At 42.9% G+C, this 24,760-nt stretch overlaps 1 protein-coding gene across 4 annotated transcripts in view; it reads right to left on the reverse strand.

Annotated features, from left to right (window-relative positions):
* Positions 1–6,977: 6,977 nt before the first annotated feature.
* Positions 6,978–24,760, reverse strand: part of cpne4a (copine IVa) — a 58,042-nt gene continuing 40,259 nt past the window's right edge. For all 4 annotated transcript variants that reach the window (XM_058376203.1, XM_058376204.1, XM_058376205.1 and 1 more), the window contains 8 exons: positions 18,983–19,069; positions 18,124–18,183; positions 16,233–16,366; positions 14,861–14,915; positions 13,945–13,996; positions 11,697–11,830; positions 11,347–11,583; positions 6,978–8,801 (listed from right to left, as the gene is read on the reverse strand). In XM_058376203.1, the coding sequence (XP_058232186.1) occupies positions 8,670–8,801; positions 11,347–11,583; positions 11,697–11,830; positions 13,945–13,996; positions 14,861–14,915; positions 16,233–16,366; positions 18,124–18,183; positions 18,983–19,069 (891 nt within the window). In that variant the 3' untranslated portion in view covers positions 6,978–8,669. The remainder of the gene's footprint in view (positions 8,802–11,346; positions 11,584–11,696; positions 11,831–13,944; positions 13,997–14,860; positions 14,916–16,232; positions 16,367–18,123; positions 18,184–18,982; positions 19,070–24,760) is intronic.

Consider the following 24,760-nt stretch of genomic DNA (forward strand, 5'->3'; position numbering starts at 1 on the left):
ACACACACAGAGTGACACACACACACACAGAGTGACACACACACACACACAGAGTGACACACACAGAGTGACACACACACACACAGAGTGACACACACACAGTGACACACACACAGTGACACACACACACAGAGTGACACACACACAGTGACACACACACACAGTGACACACACACACATACACACACAGAGTGACACACACACACATACACACACACAGAATGACACACACACACATACACACAGAGTGACACACACACATACACACACACAGAGTGACACACACACACATACACACACACAGAGTGACACACACATACACACACACAGAGTGACACACACACACATACACACACAGAGTGACACACACACATTCACACACACAGAGTGACACACACACACACACACACAGACAGAGTGACACACACACACATACACACACAGAGTGACACACACACATACACACACAGAGTGACACACACACACACACACACAGAGTGACACACACACATACACACACAGAGTGACACACACACACATTCACACACACAGAGTGACACACACACATACACACACAGAGTGACACACACACATACACACACAGAGTGACACACACACACACAGAGTGACACACATAGAGTGATGTCACACAGTGTGACACACACAGAGTGACATACACACACAGAGTGACACACACACACACAGACAGGTGACACACACACACACACAGAGTGACACACACAGAGTGACACACACACACACATACACACACAGAGTGACACACACACACATTCACACACACAGAGTGACATACACACACACAGAGTACCACACATACACACACACACACAGAGTACCACACACACACACACAGAGTGACATACACACACAGTGACACACACACACACAGAGTGACACACACACACACACACACACACACAGAGTGACACACACACACACAGAGTCACACACACACAGAGTGACACATACACACACACACAGAGTACCACACACACACACACAGAGTACCACACACACACAGAGTGACGCGCACACACACACAGAGTCACACACACACACACATACACACACACAGAGTGACACACACACACACTCACACACACAAACACACACACAGAGTGACACACACACACAAACACACACACACACACAGTGACACACACACACACACACAGAGTGACACACACACAGAGTGATGTCACACAGAGTGACACACACAGAGTGACACACACACAGTGACACACACACAGTGACACACACACACAGAGTGACACACACAGAGTGACACACACACACACAGAGTGACACACACAGAGTGACACACACACACACAGTGACACACACACAGTGACACACACACACACAGTGACACACACACACAGAGTGACACACACACAGTGACACACACACACACAGAGTGACACACACACATACACACACACAGAATGACACACACACACATACACACAGAGTGACACACACACACATACACACACAGAGTGACACACACACACATACACACACAGAGTGACACACACACACACAGAGTGACACACACACACACACAGAGTGACACACACACACACACATACACACACAGAGTGACACACACACACACAGAGTGACACACACACACACACACAGAGTGACACACACACACACACAGAGTGACACACACACATACACACACAGAGTGACACACACACATACACACACACAGTGACACACACACACATACACACACACAGAGTGACACACACACACATACACACACACAGAGTGACACACACACATTCACACACACAGAGTGACACACACACACATTCACACACACAGAGTGACACACACACACATACACACACAGAGTGACACACACACACATACACACACAGAGTGACACACACACTCAGAGTGACACACACACACATACACACACAGAGTGACACACACACACATTCACACACAGAGTGACACACACACACACACAGAGTGACATACACACACAGAGTGACACACACACATACACACACACAGAGTGACACACACACACACTCACACACACACATACACACACACACACACACACACACATACACACACACACACACACACAGAGTGACATACACACACACAGAGTGACACACACACAAACACACACACACAGAGTGACACACACACACATACACACAGAGTGACACATACACACACACAGAGTGACACATACACACACACAGTGACACACACACACACACAAAGAGTGACACACACACACACACAGAGTGACACACACACACACACACAGAGTGACACACACACACACAGAGTGACACACACACACACAGAGTGACACACACACACAGAGTGACACACACACACATTCACACACACAGAGTGACACACACACATACACACACAGAGTGACATACACACACAGAGTGACACACACACATACACACACAGAGTGACACACACACACACACAGAGTGACATACACACACAGAGTGACACACACACATACACACACAGAGTGACACACACACACATTCACACACACAGAGTGACATACACACACACAGAGTGACACACACATACACACAGAGTGACACACACACACACACAGAGTGACACACACACACAGAGTGACACACACACACAGAGTGACACACACACACACACAGAGTGACACACACACACACACACACAGAGTGACACACACACACACAGAGTGACACACACACAGAGTGACACACACACACACACACACAGAGTGACACACACACACACACAGAGTGACACACACACACACAGAGTGACACACACACACACACAGAGTGACACACACACACACAAAGTGACACACACACACACAGAGTGACACACACACACACAGAGTGACACACACACACACACAGAGTGACACACACACACACACACACACACAGAGTGACACACACACACACAGAGTGACACACACAGAGTGACACACACACAGAGTGACACACACACAGTGACACACACACACAGTGACACACACACACACAGTGACACACACACAGTGACACACACACACAGAGTGACACACACACACACACACACACACACAGAGAGACATACACAGTGACACACACACACATACACACACACAGAGTGACACACACACACATACACACACAAAGTGACACACACACACACAGAGTGACACACACACACATACACACAGAGTGACACACACACACATACACACACAGAGTGACACACACACACATACACACACACAGAATGACACACACACATACACACAGAGTGACACACACACACATACACACACACAGAGTACCACAGACACACACACACACACACAGAGTACCACACACACACCCTCACAGAGTACCACACACACACTCACAGAGTACCACACATACACACACACAGAGTACCACACACACACACACACACAGAGTACCACACACACACACACACACACACAGAGTGACACACACATACACACACACAGAGTGACACACACACACATACACACACAGAGTGACACACACACATTCACACACACAGAGTGACACACACACACGTTCACACAGAGTGACACACACACATACACACACAGAGTGACACACACACACACACACAGAGTGACACACACACATACACACACAGAGTGACACACACACACATTCACACACACACACACACAAAGAGTGACACACACACACACACAGAGTGACACACACACACACACACAGAGTGACACACACACACACAGAGTGACACACACACACACAGAGTGACACACACACACAGAGTGACACACACACACATTCACACACACAGAGTGACACACACACATACACACACAGAGTGACATACACACACAGAGTGACACACACACATACACACACAGAGTGACACACACACACACACAGAGTGACATACACACACAGAGTGACACACACACATACACACACAGAGTGACACACACACACATTCACACACACAGAGTGACATACACACACACAGAGTGACACACACACATACACACAGAGTGACACACACACACACACAGAGTGACACACACACACAGAGTGACACACACACACAGAGTGACACACACACACACACACAGAGTGACACACACACACACACACACAGAGTGACACACACACACACAGAGTGACACACACACAGAGTGACACACACACACACACACACAGAGTGACACACACACACACACAGAGTGACACACACACACACAGAGTGACACACACACACACACACAGAGTGACACACACACACACAAAGTGACACACACACACACAGAGTGACACACACACACACAGAGTGACACACACACACACACAGAGTGACACACACACACACACACACAGAGTGACACACACACACACACAGAGTGACACACACAGAGTGACACACACACAGAGTGACACACACACAGTGACACACACACACAGTGACACACACACACACAGTGACACACACACAGTGACACACACACACAGAGTGACACACACACAGTGACACACACACACAGAGTGACACACACACAGTGACACACACACACAGTGACACACACACAGAGTGACACACACACACAGAGTGACACACACACAGTGACACACACACACAGAGTGACACACACACACATACACACACAGAGTGACACACACACATACACACACAGAGTGACACACACACACATACACACACACAGAATGACACACACACACATACACACAGAGTGACACACACACACATACACACACACAGAGTGACACACACACACATACACACACAGAGTGACACACACACACACAGAGTGACACACACACACACATACACACAGAGTGACACACACATACACACACAGAGTGACACACACACACATACACACACAGAGTGACACACACACACATACACACACACAGAGTGACACACACACACATACACACACACAGAGTGACACACACACACATACACACACAGAGTGACACACACACATTCACACACACAGAGTGACACACACACACATTCACACACACAGAGTGACACACACACACATACACACACAGAGTGACACACACACACATACACACACAGAGTGACACACACACTCAGAGTGACACACACACACATACACACACAGAGTGACACACACACACACATTCACACACAGAGTGACACACACATACACACACAGAGTGACATACACACACAGAGTGACACACACACATACACACACAGAGTGACACACACATACACACACAGAGTGACATACACACACAGAGTGACACACACACACATACACACACAGAGTGACACACACACATTCACACACACAGAGTGACATACACACACACAGAGTGACACACACACACATACACACAGAGTGACACACACACACACACACAGAGTGACACATACACACACACAGAGTGACACATACACACACACAGTGACACACACACACACACAAAGAGTGACACACACACACACACACACAGAGTGACACACACACACACACAGAGTGACACACACACACACAGAGTGACACACACACACAGAGTGACACACACACACACACAGAGTGACACACACACACACAGAGTGACACACACACACAGAGTGACACACACACACACACAGAGTGACACACACACACAGAGTGACACACACACACACACAGAGTGACACACACACAGAGTGACACACACACACACACACAGAGTGACACACACACACAGAGTGACACACACACACACACAGAGTGACACACACACACACACAGAGTGACATACACACACACACACAGAGTGACACACACACACACAGAGTGACACACACACACACACACAGAGTGACACACACACACACACACACACAGAGTGACACACACACACAGAGTGACACACACACACACACAGAGTGACACACACACAGAGTGACACACACACACAGAGTGACACACACACACACAGAGTGACACACACACACACAGAGTGACACACACACACAGAGTGACACACACACACACAGAGTGACACACACACACACACACAGAGTGACACACACACACACAGAGTGACACACACACACAGAGTGACACACACACACACAGAGTGACACACACACACACACACACAGAGTGACACACACACACAGAGTGACACACACACACACAGAGTGACACACACACACACAGAGTGACACACACACACACAGAGTGACACACACACACACACACACACACACAGAGTGACACACACACAGAGTGACACACACACACACAGAGTGACACACACACAGAGTGACACACACACACACAGAGTGACACACACACACACACAGAGTGACACACACACACACACAGAGTGACACACACACACACAGAGTGACACACACAGAGTGACACACACACACAGAGTGACACACACACACACAGAGTGACACACACACACACACACACACAGTGACACACACACACACAGAGTGACACACACACACACACACACACACAGAGTGACACACACACACACACAGAGTGACACACACACACACAGAGTGACACACACACACAGAGTGACACACACACACACACACACAGAGTGACACACACACACAGAGTGACACACACACACACACACAGAGTGACACACACACACACAGAGTGACACACACACAGAGTGACACACACACACACACACACACACAGAGTGACACACACACACACACACACACACAGAGTGACACACACACAGAGTGACACACACGATTCAAACCGTTTCTTCAGGGAACAAATCCTCAGGAGCAGAACTCTTTATTCTTAATGTTTATTATTATTTATTTATTTCAGTTTCCAAAAACAAATTATACTGAAACTTTTTCATAACCATGATGTAATCACTATAAACATTATTTCAGTGTGTGTGTGTGTGTGTGTGTGTGTGTGTGTTGTATTTGAAGAGAACTGGATTAAGGATTAAAGAGACCAGAAGCTTAGTTCTAATGTAATATCATCCTGTAAGAGTGAATCTGTGAGTAAATAAAGTTAACTGTGTGTGTGTGTGAGTAACATCTGCTTCGTTCTGTAACAGAACCCAGGAGTCAGAATCAACAGGAAACATCTGTATAAGATTCCAGAGGAACATTTAATCATAAGTGAATAAAGGAGAGACTTTAGAATAGAAACCACACACTGATGTCCGTTACAGCAAACCACATGCATGCAGAGTTATTCTGACCGCTCAGAACACACACACACACACACACACACACACACACACAGAGTTTATAGCGCTTTAATACTGTCTCAAACTCTAATAATCTACCTGAATGAAATATTCTAAAGTGTTACTCTTGTGCTTTTCCTGATCTGAGGAGCCTCAGGAACCTCGGGCCTCGTCCCAAACGCCGGTCACAGATTCCTCTATGAACTGGACGTCCTGATATGTATTTTTTTGCATGTTTGATTTTTGGAGTTCTGTCGAACGTTCGAATCATGAGCAAGAATTAGGTGATTATCGAGCTCCAGAATATATGCTACATGAAGATCTTCATTATTATTCATCACTAATTAACTCTTTATTATCAATTCACTAATTAAAGTGGAGGTCACTGAAAAGTTACAGACGCTATATAATTACTTAATCATCTAAATTCTGTCCATTTATTAAATCTATTACAAAAACGATACACGGAGGATTTCAGTAAACGTTATTAAGTGTTATTAAAATTTGTGTGGTGGGCGGAGCCTCAGTGACACTCCTGAAAACAACACTAAAAATGTAAGATAAATATTTTACATTAAAGTAATAGCTCGAGTTAGATATGGGTTTGAAGCAATAGTGATATATATATATATATGTTTATAATTTAGCATTTAAAAACAATTAGCATTCAGCACGTTATAGAGTGAAGTGTGTCCCCCACGGCGCTGCTGAGTTCTGGACCCTGATTGGTGGTCAGGTGTTAATCAATTCCCTCTGACCGCAGCGCAGTGACACACCAGGATGATTATTTCTGCTAACAGAAGTGGACTGTGTTCTGAAATTCGCTGCTCTGTTGCTTTATCATCAGTTAAACATATTAAAGCGATCGTCAGAATCAGATTCCAGTAAGATCTTTTCTCTCCAGCGTTAGCGTTAGCACTAGCACTAGCGACTGGGACACGCCCTCACTTCACTTTCCATCCCCAGACCAAAACAAGGACACATTTTATTTTATTAATTTATATTAACATGCAAAACACAGTCATGCATTTCCTCATGTGCAAAAAAAAAAAAACCAAACAGGTTTTTATCTGAAGGTGAAAACGTTCAGTGTCTAACACAGAGAGCTAAACATTCTCAGGCGTCTCCGTCCAAAATGCTTTACAGTGTAAGAAGATTAAGAAATTTTGCAAAATCTCAGTTTAAATATAGACATAAAAAAAGAAACAGATCAGTTCTAACTCTGAGAAACATGCTGAGTCTCGGTGTCTCTACACCGGACGCGTGACTCGCCACTTTAGCTTTAGCCTACAACCATCCAGGCATGCAAACGTATGAGCGACAGACTGACAGAGACGTGCTGAAGCTAATCAGCTCCTAATCAGATCCTAATCAGATCGCAGTCAGAGTTCAGCGGCTAAACGTCCTGGAAGACTCGAACTCGCTGGGGCATTTGGGTTTGATGCCCTTGCTGTTGTAATAATCCACCACCTGGTTGGGCACTTCGGCTAAAACGCTTTTGGCCAACGCTGCAGGAGAGGCCTGAGGAGGAGGAGAACAGGACAGAGGGGTCAGTCAGTCAGTCTGCAGCTTTCATTTCATACAGATTTCAAACAACTCTTCATTTACTCATTCACACAATGATTCATTTAACCACACAATGATTCATTTAAACTCACAATGATTCATTTAAACTCACAATGATTCATTTAACCACACAATGATTCATTTAAACTCACAATGATTCATTTAACCACACAATGATTCATTTAAACTCACAATGATTCATTTAACCACACGATGATTCATTTAAAGACACAGTGATTCATTTAACCATACAATGATTCATTTAACCACACGATGAATCATTTAACCAAACAATGATTCATTTAAACACACAATGATTCATTTAACCACGAAATGATTCATTTAAACACAGGATGATTCATTTAACCACACACTGATTCATTTAACCACACACATGACTCTTCATTTAAAACAAGATCACACAGCTTCTCTAATCTTATATAAATATAAATATAAATATAAATATAAATATAAATATAAATATAAATATAAATATAAATAGAATTTATTAGGTGAGTGTTCAATAATTCACACAAAGATTCAATGCACAAAAATATTTATCTTTTTCCAATTCCATAATAAAAACGGCCGTTGTGTGCGATGAATATGTAAATTAGGGAAAACCCCTTAACTCTGCCCCGCCCACTTTCCCTGATAAAACGTTGATGCGGTTTTTCAGTACATTATTACACAGAAAGAACTAAACATATACACACGTTTGACTTCAAATTGTAAATGATTTCTCGGAGTATGGACTCGTGTTACTGCAGAACTTCTCATTACTCGCTGATATTTTGTCGACTAATGAAACCGCAGACATCTAAAAGCTCGGATCCTCTCGGGTTTAATGATGTCGTTTCTCCACAGGACATGGTTTCTGTGTTATGAAACAGAGGAAACTGCTCACAAATTGCGCTCCTCGGTTCGAGTCGAGGATGTTTACTGAGAGAAACCGTGAATCCAGGAGAGAATTAAAGAGACGCCAAAAACGTCCACGCACACGCCGAGGAGCCGAGGAGCGAATCTTCTCCAGAAGTGCCTTCAGCTAATCACACTTTCTCTCCAGTGAAATCAGCGACCGTCCACATGAAGCTGCGAAAACGTGGAGAAGTAAACAAAACTCTTGGCAGGATTCAGAGTATAAACACACAGAAGTGTGAAAGCGAGTGAATCCATCAGCATGAGCGGGAAACGTGCCTCAGAATTTAATGAACGCCCTGGGATTTAAAACACTGCGCCCGTGTCTTTGAATCCGTGTCATTCTCAAACGACTCGACTCTTACAGACGAGACACTGACTCAGTGAGTCGACTCAGACGAATCGATGATCATGGCTCAAAACTTCACAAAGTTTTGTCTTGGCTCGGGAAAAAAAAAGGTAGTGAGTCATTTGTGAGCTTTACGATTTTGACTCCTGAGTCAAATGAGTCAATTGATCTGATTCAGTAAAAAGATTCAGAATTAGAACCACTACTTTAAAAAAAGGTGGGTTTTTTTCTTTTAATTTCTCCATCTTCCTTTCTTTCGTTCTTTCGTTCTTTCATTCTTTCTTTCTTTCTTTCTTTCTTTCTTCATCCTGTTTTACACTTCCACTGATGATTCATGACTCATCTCTGTCGACTCCTTGGCGAATCTGGAGTTTTTTTGGCGTCTCTTTAAATTCTCTCCTGCATTAATGGTTTCTCTCCCGGAAACCTCGACTCGTCTGAACTCCTGAACTTGAGAGCAGAATCTGCGCGAGGTTTAGTTTAGTTTCCTCTCAGTTTCTGTAACTCAGGAGTGATTTACTGCGGAGAAACGGCATCATTAAACCCGAGAGGATTTCAGCTTTCAGATGATTGGAGATTCGTCAGGTGACAAAATGCGAAGTTCGCATGAGCGAGTTATTAACAGCCCTGGAACGCCGGACTAGCTCCACGTTCTCCTGCGTCTCGTTAGCGTTCCGCTGTTCTCCGCTACGCTGCGTGTCCCTGCGAATTCTAGCTTTACATCTGCACCGTAATAATTCAATTTTTTCCTGAAAACTCAGCAATTAAATAAAAGTGCATCTGCGGTGTGGTGTATGGTGATTAAAGAAGCAGTACAGTGGAAGGTGATTAGCTAAGAGAGCACTGAGGAGGCTGTAATTACACACACACACACACACACACTTCATACACACTCTTCACACACACTTCACAGCAGAGATCAGTAACACAGCAACACACTGATTAAAGCAGAGAGAGTTGACACACGAGGGTGAATAATCACAACGTCTCACACAGATCTACTCCAATATTACACACACACACACACACACACACGTGAACATCTGAGCAAAACAAGAATGCTAACTGCTAAGCTAGCGCTAAGTGCTAACCTGAAAAAACAACATTCATCAAAACTCAAAACTCTAGCTTGTATTGTTTCTTTCTTTCTCCTTTATTATTATTATTATTATTATTATTATTATTATTATTATTATTATTATTATTATAAAGTTGATAAAGAAGGTGACTGACGTGTTTGAAGTTGCGGAACGGGACGAACTGGACGATGTCCCTCAGAACCGGTTCTCCTTTGGGCGAGCGCAGGATCCCGTCGTCTCCGTCCAGAATCTGCATGTCAGTGAAGTCTGCGTTCCCCACGCCCACGATGATGATGGACATGGGCAGGTGAGACGCGTGAACGATGGCATCTCGCGTATCTGCCATGTCTGTGATCACACCATCCGTCAGGATCAGGAGGATAAAGTACTGCTGCAGAGAGAGAGAGAGAGAGAGAGAGAGAGAAGGTGAATGTGTAAGGTAGAGAGAGAAAAAGAAGATTCTTTGTGTGTGTGTGTGTGTGTGTGTGTGTGTGTGTGTTTTACCATGGCCTGGCGGACATGCAGTTCCTCGGAGGCGGACTGTGCCACTTTCTGTATGATAGGGGCAATGTTGGTTGGGCCGTACAGCTGTATCTTAGGGAGGCAGTTCTGATAGGCTTCTACTACACCCTGGATACCTGCACACGTGCACGCACACACACACACACACACACACACAATTATATTAACTAGAAACAAATCTGATTTTGTGAATCTGTATGAAGAATGTGTGATTTGGCCACGCCCACTAAAGCCCCAAGAGCTGATCACTCACAACTGATTGCATAGCAGTGTGAGATTCCACTGTGTGTGTGTGTGTGTGTATGTGTGTGTGTGTGTAAGAGAGATAATAAATGAAACTATATATAGTCTGCACAGACACTGTGAGACGAATTACATCAGGCGCTCAGCCAGCTGACAGAAACCAGTAGTGTAGGTCACCGAGCACACACACACACCTAATACACAAGCATACACACATACACAGACACACACTCTCTTACACACACACACCTAATGCACACCTAACACACACACACTTAATATACACACAGCTAGAACACACACACACCTAGCACCAAAACCTAATACACACCTAATAAACACCTAACACATGAGCACACCCACACACCTATAACACACACACCTAGAAGGATAGGGCATGGGATGGAGAAGATGAATAGAGTAATGGAGAGATGGAAGGAGTGATGATAGATGTAGTAGTGGAAGGAGTGATGATAGAGTGATAGATGGATGGATGGGGAGAAGGATGGAGATTGATGTGATGATGGATTGATGTTTGAAGAGACGATGTGAGAGTCTCAATGGAGTGATGGAGTGAGATGGATGGATGAGAAGGAGTGAGAGAGATGGATGGACAGATGATGTAGTGAAATAGATGGATGGAGGGATGATGGAGTGAGAGAGATGGATGGACAGATGATGGAGTGAGAGATGGATGGAGGGATGAGAGAAGGAATGAGAGAGGTGGATGGACAGATGATGGAGTGAGAGAGATGGACGGACAGATGATGGAGTGATGGAGTGAGAGAGATGGATGGACAGATGATGAAGTGAGAGAGATGGATGGAAGGATGATGGAGTGAGAGAGATGGATGGAGGGATGAGAGTAGGAGTGAGAGGCAGCAGATGGAGGAGTAGTTAATTGTCTGGGTTTTATGCAGCAGCTGTAATTGGCAGCGTCGCCTGAGAGAGTGTGTGAGAGATCTGACGCTAATTACAGAGTGGAGGCCCTGTGAGCACACACACACACACACACACACACAAACACAAACACAAACACACACACAAACACACACAAACACACACACAAACACACACAAACACACACACAAACACACACACACACATTAACATTCCTCCAGTGGAATTTTTTCAAACTGTAAAATTCCTTCAGAAATCTTATTCATATTCAAATGAATGAAACATAATTATTATCCAAATATATCTAAATGGTAATGAGTGTCATGAATATTAATGAGCTTATAATGAATATTCATGAGTGTGTGATTAGCAGTGAAAGAAAGAAAGAAAGAAAGAAAGAAAGAAAGAAAGAAAGAAGAGGGATAGGAGGGATAAGAGGTGATGGCAGGTGGATGAGACAGAGAGAGAGAGAGAGATAGAGATAGACAGAGAGAGAGAGAGAGTGAGAGAGAGAGACAGAGAGAGAGTGAGAGAGAGAGACAGAGAGAGAGAGAGAGAGAGAGAGAGATAGAGAGAGAGAGAGAGAGAGAGAGACAGAGAGAGAGACAGAGAGAGAGAGAGAGAGAGTGATCAGAGTTGTGGGCGGCGCCATAGGAGGTGAGTCCAGGAATAGACAAAAGAAATCGAGTGACACCAATACAATAGAGGGGAGTGGAGTTGCTAATCTCACACACACACACACACACACACACACTTCCCTGCTGCCTTCCAGAGAGTATCAGTCCCACTACTACACCTACAAATAAATCGATGCTACTGTATGTGTGTGTGTGTGTGTGTGTGTGTGTGTGTGTGTGTGTGTGTGTGAAATTAATGTCTCCACATCAACACCTATGTTAAAATCTGTGTATTATCAGTGAAACATTTTCTGTACATGTCCCTGTGAATGAGCTGTTGCCATGGAAACGATTACGTAGTGCATTAATGTAAACCTGCGCTCCGGTCAGAGAGAGCTGCTGTTAGAGAGAATTAATCAACACCTGACCACCTGACCACCAGATCTCAGCAGTACTGGGTATGTACATACCTACGCATTCAGGATTATCCTCGTTAAAGTTCACGGCGAAGTCATGTGACACCTGGAGGAACAAACACAGAGAAGCGTGAATAAAGTCCGCTGATCATAGGAAGGTTATAACAACTGACCTCTGTGAAGGCTAATTTCAGTACGCATAAGCCTGTGGTCATAGAGATTAAACACGCTCTTTATAACAGCTGGTAGAATGAAGCTTTATATATACATGTAGTGTAATGAAAGGCTTATGAAGCCTTATAACATCAGCTTTAAGTAAAACTACCAAATGAATGTGATGCTCTAGTTTTCATGCCATAGTTTAGTATATATATATATTTAGCTATTTATTTTTTATTTATTTGTAATTTAATTAATTAATTAATTAATTTTTTGTATTTATTTGTTTTGTTTTGTTTTGTTTTGTTTTGTTTTGTTTTGTTTTGTTTATTTATTTATTTATTTATTTATTTATTCATTTACTATTCATGACTTAGAACTTAGCAATCAATTAGTTGTAAGCTTGTTGCCATGGTTACATCTTTATATGTATACTTTCATGGTTTATTATGTTGATTTTTTTTTCTTTATCTATCTTTGAATAAATAAACATTTTAACGTCAATTTTTTTTTAAAATAATTATTTGTTTTCATTTTATCTTATTCTTGTTTTTTTCTACTACAAACCAGATTCTCTATAAATTCTTCTGTTTTAAATAATTAAAACAAAATAAAATATTTATTATTATTTTAAATCTTGTTTATATTGTTTTATTTGTTTGTTTGTTGTTGTTTATGCTTTTTTTTTTTTTTAAGTGCACAGGATTGCACACACACACACACACACACACACAGATGAGGGCTGATCAGGGAAATGAGTTCAGGAATCCAGCTGTGTCTCCAGAGACATCATCAGAGCTTCAGAAATTACCTTAAAGTCTGGAGGAATCCGAGCGCCGAATCCGAACGCTGGGAACATTTTATCACTGCAGAGGAAAAGCAGACGAGAGGACGTCATTTAATCATGTGTGTGTGTGTGTGTGTGTGTTTGGATCATATCATCATGCATCATTTAAACTCCAGAACTGGAGCTTATACACTCAACTGGAGTTTATACACTGAGGACAGTTATAAAGCTTCATGAAATGCCGCAGTGAAAGTGTTGATATAATGAACTCAGACAGCAGATGTAATCAAATGTATTTCCTCAGATAAATATGGAGTAATCACAGATTTATCTGTGTGAAGATCCTCCTCTGACAGGATAAAGACCCCATGCTGTCATCTGTCTTCTCCAGCGTCTCATCTCTACTTTATCGACTCGGCGCTGTCAATGTCGACTCAACCTTACACTCCGAGCTCTCTCACTACGACCCAAAGACCTTCAGCGTGGATGCAGAAGATACAGGCAGGAGAAATCAATACAACGGTCCAGTAAAGAAGCACAAAGTCCTGCTGAGCTTCATCCTACTGCTCCACTCATCCTCAGTCCACCCACTGTCGTCTTTACATTAAATCAGTGGAAAATGATATTTTGAGGAAATTAGAATAAATTCTGTATAATACTAGACAGAGAAATTTTCAGTCAGATCAAATCTTTTGATTCAATCTGCAAAACTGAGTGATTTAATAAGAGGAAATCTGATTAGGTTTAACAGTTTGATTCAGTCTATCAAAACTGATTCACTAAGCTGAAAAAAATTCAGTCTGATTCAGTCTATCAAAACTGATTCACTTTGCTGAAAAAGATTCAGTCTGGTTCAGTCTATCAAATCTGATTCACTAAGCTGAAAAAGATTCAGTCTGATACAAAAAGATTCAGACTGATAACAAAGATTCATTCTTATAAAACAGATTCACTCTGACTAAACTGATTCACTAAAAGGGAATCAAATCTGATTCAGTCCAGCAAACTGACTCATAGGAGGAAAATTGATCCAGTCTGTCAAACTGACTCTGTATGGCAAGAATGATTCAGACAGCTGAATTGATTCATTCAAATTGAGCCAATTTATGTGGTGAAATCAATCGGTATGAGAAAAGGAGTCGATTCAGTGTAAATGATTCAGTAAGATCCTTTTTTCAAACTAGAATATTCTTGAACTGATCATCCCAAAGATCTGAAATATGGGGTCCTCTATATTCCTCTCCTAAGCTGTCATTAACAGACTTTCACTTTTACCTGGCTTTAAAGATAAAATATAAACTCAAAATTGACATTTTACTCCAGTCCCTGTATGAGAATGTAAACTGGTCACTGTGGTGTTAAATCATTTGGTGTTTTAATTGGCTTGGTGTCTCACCTGTCATAATCCTGGCAGATCTCTCCCACAGCCACCAGTGCTTTCAGGTACTCATTGGGCTGGTACGGGTGGATGTAGTGTAAAGAGCAGCTGTTCCGTGGGTCTCCATTAGACGCCGTGAAATCTACAGCAACCTACAGAAAGAAAAAGCAGCGATTACCAACGCTAAATATCTTTATAGCTGTTTTTTTTCATCTTGTTAGAAGATCTGATATTAGAGTTGATAAGACAGTCTCAGCTACAGCGCTATCAAACATCTGGACTTTCATGCAGTGGTTAAATAAATTAATTCAGTACAGGAATTAAAAAATGCCTACTCCAAAATGATTCAGTGTCACAAAACTGATTCTGTACCAAAACTGATCATATGAGAATAAACAACACATGAAAAATTAAAACAAAAAGTGACTCGGTTTGGATTCAGTAAGAGAAAACTGACTTAATTCAACTAAAATGATTCAGTTTAGTATATATGTGATTCAGTGCATCAGCAGTGATTCAGTGCATCAGCAGTGATTCAGTGCATCAACAGTGATTCAGTGAATCAACAGTGATTCAGTGCATCAGCAGTGTTTCAGTGAATCAACAGTAATTCAGTGCATCAACAGTGATTCAATGAATCAAAAGTGATTCAGTGCATTAAAAGTGATTCAATGCATCAATAGTGATTCAATGAATCAAGAGTGATTCAGTGAATCAACAGTTATTTGGTACAGTAACCGTGATTCACTACATCCAAAGTGGTTTAGTGTGTCAAAAGTGATTCAGTAAATTGACAGTGATTCAGTGAATCAACTGTGATTCAGTGCATCAACTGTGATTCAGTGAATCAACTGTGATTCAGTGCATCAACTGTGATTCAGTGCATCAACAGTGATTCAGTGAATCAACAGTGATTCAGTGCATCAACAGTTATTCAGTGAATCAACAGTGATTCAGTGCTTCAGCAGTGATTCAGTGCATCAGCAGTGATTCAGTGAATCAACACAGATTCAATGAATCAACAGTGATTCAGTGCATTAGAAGTGATTCAATGCATCAATAGTGATTCAATGAATCAAGAGTGATTCAGTGAATCAACAGTTATTTGGTACAGTAACAGTGATTCACTACATCCAAAGTGGTTTAGTGTGTCAAAAGTGATTCAGTAAATTGACAGTGATTCAGTGAATCAACAGTGATTCAAACTTAACTAATTCAGTAATGAAGTTTGATTACTGATCTAATATCAGCGTTTATAACACTTATTAATAAAATCTACAAATATATAAGTGAAGTGTTTGCTCTTATATATCCACTTTACATCACTGAGAAACATCACTGTTCCTCATCAAACCTGCAATTCAATTAGCATGCAGGCAAAACACATCAATCCGGCCTAATTAAGCAACATAAACTGTTCAGGAGATTCTGGATAAATGGCATTAATTATGCGAGAGACTTTGCACAGACACGGCTAATGAGACCCAGTCAGAGAGAGAGTGCTGTATAAAAACCTGTCGTGTGAAAATTATGGCTTCAAAAGAACTTCAGGTGAATTAACAGAAGGAGACACAAGGCATTATGTAAAACAAGCACTCTTATTAAAAACTTCTCTCTGACGCTCACATTAGCACCAGATAAATCTGCAGCAGGTAGGAAATGATCTGCTAATGGCCGTGACTCACTGGTGTAACAGTAATTGCTGGGTAGCTGTGTGTGTGTGCAGCTGTGTGTGCAGAGGCCACGCAAAACAAGCACAAACACCTCCTTACTGGATTCTCAATAACGTCATGGTGCTTCTCGGCCTTGAGGAAAACTTAATAATGAAAAATAAAGAGCAGGTAAAGAGCCGTGAAAGAAGAACCATGTGTGTGTTGTGCGGTTAGGGGTTTTTATTTTCTGGACTTACTGTAAACTGGATCTGGCATCCACCCATGATGTAATCAAGGAACGAGTGCATCTTTATAATCTGTGAGTGTGAGAGCAGATGGTGAGAGGAAGGAAATAAAGGTTGGAAAAAAACGTTATTAAAACAGAAGGATTCACCACCATGAAGCTTTATTTATTCGTTTATTTACAGTCGCTGCATTAGACGAGTTCCATGCAGAACACAACAACTACATGGTTTAATCTAATATAGCCTTCTTGGATTGTCTCTGTGGAAGAGATGGAACCCTTAAAGGTCCTGAGTAGAACCCTGTTAAAGCTGAAGCCATGTTAGAACCCTAAATATTCTGTGTAGAACCCTTCAGGAATATCACACAGAATCCTGCAGCAGTGTCTCCCTGAAATCTTAGTGAAGTGGTTAAATCTAGGACCTTTAACGGTTCTTCACATGCCCCTTAGAAGTAGAGAGAATTGAGAGATCATCTGATAAATACACCAAGAATTCATAAAGGTTCTCATCGAAATTTACAACAAGGTGATTCTCTGTAATCTCAGTAAAAATGGTTCAATCTAGAACCAATAAGGGTTCTTGGGTTGTCTCTTTGGGAAAGTTACATGACTACATTGTTCTTTCTGCCTTGTAGGTTTCTAAGAAAACTGTTTGTTTTGGTGGGAACTCGATGTGGAACTCAACAAACGTCTTTTAAAGTGGAACCCTTTGAAGAAGATGAGAATCCCTTCAGAGAAATCCATCGTTGAAAAGTGCAAAACAAAGTAACAGTGTAAAAGCATGAAGAAGAAATCTACAGATCAATGGACCATGAGAATAATTATGAAAAGTAAAAATCCCTTTAAAGCAGAAGAGAAGGTTCTGATATTACCTTACACTGATTCAGGATCACAATCCCAGAGTTCCTGTAGTTCTTCTTCTTGATTTTATATTTGGGGTTAATGCACTCCCACTGCACCTGGATACAGAAGACAGACAGACAGACAGACAGACAGACAGAGAGACAGACAGACAGACAGTTTGGTGTTTTTTATTTAGAGCGAAACAGACAGATCTCTCAGCTCGACATTCCTCAGGATAAAGAGCATCATCATTCTGTTCATATCTTCAGCTCAGTCACACAGCCGCGTGCGAGAAACACAACACACACTGACACAATGAGGCCTGATGAAGGAGACGTGTTCCTCTGACTCGCTCCTAAAGCATGCAGCCCAGCGCCTGTCCTTCTGAGATATGGCACCCGAGTCTGCTGTCAGCTCCCAGCTCCCACCGAGGCCAGACTCGTCCATCACTCTGAGCCGGTCACTGACGCCGCTGAATATAATCACGCTCTCCTTGTTTCAGCACAAAACTCGCCAGAAAGTTCTAATCAGAGACATAAAGCTGTAAAAGTGCTGCATTTTGCTCGTATTGTCCTTCCCCCATCCTCCGTCATCCTGTCCTCACCGGCAGCCAACAAACAAAACTTTACTGATCTGATACAGTAGAACAAAAACTGGACTGGTCATTCTGAAATAAAAACATCAACACATGTAGTAGTTTGTGGCTTGTGGGTGTGGCCTGTCCAGAATGTATTTAAGCTCTGATGAGAAGCAGGAGTAGCTGATATGTGTCTCCTAGATCACAATATACAGAAGGTGTATAAGTTTGATTGACATGTTACAATATATTGCCAAAAGTATTGGGACACCCCTCCAGTTCATTGAGTTCAGGTGTTGTTTTTCAGGGGTTGGACTCGGCCCCTTAGTTCCAGTGAAAGGAACTCTTAATGCTTCAGCTTCATACCAAGACATTTTGGAAAATTACAAGCTTTGTGGGACAAAGTGCACAAAGCAAGGTCCATAAAGACATTGATGAGTGAGTTTGGTGTGGAGGAACTTGACTGGCCTGCAGAGAGTCCTGACCTCAACCCCATAGAACACCTTCACAAGCCAGACCTTCTCATCCAACATCAGTGCCTGACCTCAAAAATGCACTTCTAGAGGAATGGTCAAAAATTCCCATAAACACACTCCTAAACCTTGTGGAAAGCCTTCCCAGAAGAGTTGAAGCTGTTATAGCTGTAAAGGGCGGGACAACTCCATATTACATTCATGTGCATGTAAAGGCAGACGTCCCAAAACTTTTGGCAATATAGTGTATGTCACAGATTAGCTTTAATCATGGCTCTGACTTCCCTCTGAGCTTTATTTTTCTGTCTCTATACATATTTAATCAGAGGTCATGAGATAAAATCACAGTTTTTCTATTTTTGCAGCTAGATAGTAAAAATTGTAGGCGGAGAACTGAAGAAACATACAACTAATTTACACAGAAGTGAGAAAACCTGATCTCAGATGTCAAGTTTTGCTGAAATCGCACCAACAGCAGAATGAACAATCGCCGGTCACTTCGGGAGAGTCCAGCTAATTCAGCTTCTGTGGATGCTCATGACCTTAAAATGGACCACAACACAATTTAGCAGCTCCATCTGAGCTCTGACCCACTGTAACACAATTACACCCAATATTCCTGCACTGTGTGTGTAGGCTGTTACGGAGAGAGAGAGAGAGAGAGAAAGTGATAAAGAGAGAGAGAGTATCAGTAAATAACACGCAGCTCGTCTCTCACACTGTTCTTCTCTGTAAATGAGGAAGATCTCAGCAGTGGAGGTTCTGTGATAGAAGCGTCAGGTTATGAGGTTAAAATCCCTCGACTGTCGCTGCAGGATCTTTGATAAAGACATTTATCATTTCTAACACCTTTTAAAAAACCGTGTGTGAATGAGGGTCATTACAGGAAGACGCGACCGAGGCCGGACTCAGCAGGACGCCCTGAGAGTCAGCCGGGAATAAATGAAGCTCGGTGTTCATTTCAGGAACCTTTTTGTCCACGGAATCTTTTCACATCTAAAACAAAAAGAGCTGAACAAAAGCGTGCAGCAAGAACGAGTCTGAGATTTATGCTAATCAGCGTCGAGGAAAAAGACGAGTGTGTGATGGAAGCCGATCTGCCCGAGACCCTGCACCAACAGCACACCTTTCATCTGCTCATCTCCTCCCAGTCCATCATCACCTCTTCCTCCTCTTTTATTTCCCAGAATGCAGTGTGGCATCCTGAGAGACGCGGCTTTGATCACCACGAGCCAATCGGATTAACAGCAGCTTTCTTCTCTGCAGATCAGGAGAGCGTTCAGGAGAGCTGTTTATATTCATTAACCCAGTGAGCTGAAGACCAAACCACCTCACTGTCACTGCTGTTACTGTTATCTCTACACAGGTGTGTGTGTGTGTGTGTGTTATCTCTACACAGGTGTGTGTGTGTGTGTGTGTGTGTGTGTGTGTGTTATCTCTACACAGGTGTGTGTGTGTGTGTGTGTGTGTGTGTGTGTGTGTGTTATCTCTACACAGGTGTGTGTGTGTGTGTGTGTGTGTGTGTGTTATCTCTACACAGGTGTGTGTGTGTGTGTGTGTGTTATCTCTACACAGGTGTGTGTGTGTGTGTGTGTTATCTCTACACAGGTGTGTGTGTGTGTGTGTTATCTCTACACAGGTGTGTGTGTGTGTGTGTGTTATCTCTACACAGGTGTGTGTGTGTGTGTGTGTTATCTCTACACAGGTGTGTGTGTGTGTGTGTTATCTCTACACAGGTGTGTGTGTGTGTGTTATCTCTACACAGGTGTGTGTGTGTGTGTGTTATCTCTACACAGGTGTGTGTGTGTGTGTGTGTGTTATCTCTACACAGGTGTGTGTGTGTGTGTGTTATCTCTACACAGGTGTGTGTGTGTGTGTTATCTCTACACAGGTGTGTGTGTGTGTGTGTTATCTCTACACAGGTGTGTGTGTGTGTGTGTGTGTTATCTCTACACAGGTGTGTGTGTGTGTGTGTGTGTTATCTCTACACAGGTGTGTGTGTGTGTGTGTGTGTGTTATCTCTACACAGGTGTGTGTGTGTGTGTGTGTGTTATCTCTACACAGGTGTGTGTGTGTGTTATCTCTACACAGGTGTGTGTGTGTGTGTGTGTGTGTGTGTTATCTCTACACAGGTGTGTGTGTGTGTTATCTCTACACAGGTGTGTGTGTGTGTGTGTGTGTGTTATCTCTACACAGGTGTGTGTGTGTGTGTGTGTGTGTGTTATCTCTACACAGGTGTGTGTGTGTGTGTGTGTGTGTTATCTCTACACAGGTGTGTGTGTGTGTGTGTGTGTGTTATCTCTACACAGGTGTGTGTGTGTGTGTGTTATCTCTACACAGGTGTGTGTGTGTGTGTGTGTTATCTCTACACAGGTGTGTGTGTGTGTGTGTGTGTGTGTTATCTCTACACAGGTGTGTGTGTGTGTGTGTGTGTGTGTTATCTCTACACAGGTGTGTGTGTGTGTGTGTGTGTGTTATCTCTACACAGGTGTGTGTGTGTGTGTGTGTGTGTGTGTGTGTTATCTCTACACAGGTGTGTGTGTGTGTGTGTGTGTGTTATCTCTACACAGGTGTGTGTGTGTGTGTGTGTTATCTCTACACAGGTGTGTGTGTGTGTGTGTGTTATCTCTACACAGGTGTGTGTGTGTGTGTGTTATCTCTACACAGGTGTGTGTGTGTGTGTGTGTGTGTTATCTCTACACAGGTGTGTGTGTGTGTGTGTGTTATCTCTACACAGGTGTGTGTGTGTTATCTCTACACAGGTGTGTGTGTGTGTGTGTGTTATCTCTACACAGGTGTGTGTGTGTGTGTGTGTGTGTGTGTTATCTCTACACAGGTGTGTGTGTGTGTGTGTTATCTCTACACAGGTGTGTGTGTGTGTTATCTCTACACAGGTGTGTGTGTGTGTGTGTGTGTGTGTTATCTCTACACAGGTGTGTGTGTGTGTGTGTTATCTCTACACAGGTGTGTGTGTGTTATCTCTACACAGGTGTGTGTGTGTGTTATCTCTACACAGGTGTGTGTGTGTGTGTGTGTGTTATCTCTACACAGGTGTGTGTGTGTGTGTTATCTCTACACAGGTGTGTGTGTGTGTTATCTCTACACAGGTGTGTGTGTGTGTGTTATCTCTACACAGGTGTGTGTGTTATCTCTACACAGGTGTGGGTGTTATCTCTACACAAGTGTGTGTGTGTTATCTCTACACAGGTGTGTTATCTCTACACAGGTGAGTGTGTTACCTCTACACAGGTGAGTGTGTTATCTCTACACAGGTGTGTGTGTGTGTTATCTCTACACAGGTGTGTGTGTGTGTGTGTGTTATCTCTACACAGGTGTGTGTGTGTGTGTGTGTGTTATCTCTACACAGGTGTGTGTGTGTGTTATCTCTACACAGGTGTGTGTGTGTGTGTGTGTTATCTCTACACAGGTGTGTGTGTGTTATCTCTACACAGGTGTGTGTGTGTGTGTTATCTCTACACAGGTGTGTGTGTGTGTGTGTGTGTTATCTCTACACAGGTGTGTGTGTGTGTGTGTGTGTTATCTCTACACAGGTGTGTGTGTGTGTGTGTGTTATCTCTACACAGGTGTGTGTGTGTGTGTGTTATCTCTACACAGGTGTGTGTGTGTGTGTTATCTCTACACAGATGTGTGTGTGTGTGTCTTATCTCTACACAGATGTGTGTGTGTGTTATCTCTACACAGGTGTGTGTGTGTGTGTGTGTTATCTCTACACAGATGTGTGTGTGTGTTATCTCTACACAGGTGTGTGTGTGTGTGTGTGTGTTATCTCTACACAGGTGTGTGTGTGTGTGTGTGTTATCTCTACACAGGTGTGTGTGTGTGTGTGTGTGTTATCTCTACACAGGTGTGTGTGTGTGTGTTATCTCTACACAGGTGTGTGTGTGTTATCTCTACACAGGTGTGTGTGTGTGTTATCTCTACACAGGTGTGTGTGTGTGTGTGTTATCTCTACACAGGTGTGTGTGTGTGTGTGTTATCTCTACACAGGTGTGTGTGTGTGTTATCTCTACACAGGTGTGTGTGTGTGTGTTATCTCTACACAGGTGTGTGTGTGTGTTATCTCTACACAGGTGTGTGTGTGTGTGTGTGTTATCTCTACACAGGTGTGTGTGTGTGTGTGTGTTATCTCTACACAGGTGTGTGTGTGTGTGTGTGTGTTATCTCTACACAGGTGTGTGTGTGTGTGTTATCTCTACACAGGTGTGTGTGTGTTATCTCTACACAGGTGTGTGTGTGTGTTATCTCTACACAGGTGTGTGTGTGTGTGTGTGTGTGTGTGTTATCTCTACACAGGTGTGTGTGTGTGTGTGTTATCTCTACACAGGTGTGTGTGTGTGTTATCTCTACACAGGTGTGTGTGTGTGTGTTATCTCTACACAGGTGTGTGTGTTATCTCTACACAGGTGTGGGTGTTATCTCTACACAAGTGTGTGTGTGTTATCTCTACACAGGTGTGTTATCTCTACACAGGTGAGTGTGTTACCTCTACACAGGTGAGTGTGTTATCTCTACACAGATGTGTGTGTTATCTCTACACAGGTAAGTGTGTTATCTCTACACAGATGTGTGTGTTATCTCTACACAGGTGAGTGTGTTATCTCTACACAGGTGAGTGTGTTACCTCTACACAGGTGAGTGTGTTATCTCTACACAGGTGAGTGTGTTATCTCTACACAGGTGAGTGTGTTATCTCTACACAGATGTGTGTGTTATCTCTACACAGGTGAGTGTGTTAT

This window comes from Hemibagrus wyckioides, linkage group LG23 (assembly GCF_019097595.1).
Source record: "Hemibagrus wyckioides isolate EC202008001 linkage group LG23, SWU_Hwy_1.0, whole genome shotgun sequence".
NCBI classification, from domain to species: domain Eukaryota; kingdom Metazoa; phylum Chordata; class Actinopteri; order Siluriformes; family Bagridae; genus Hemibagrus; species Hemibagrus wyckioides.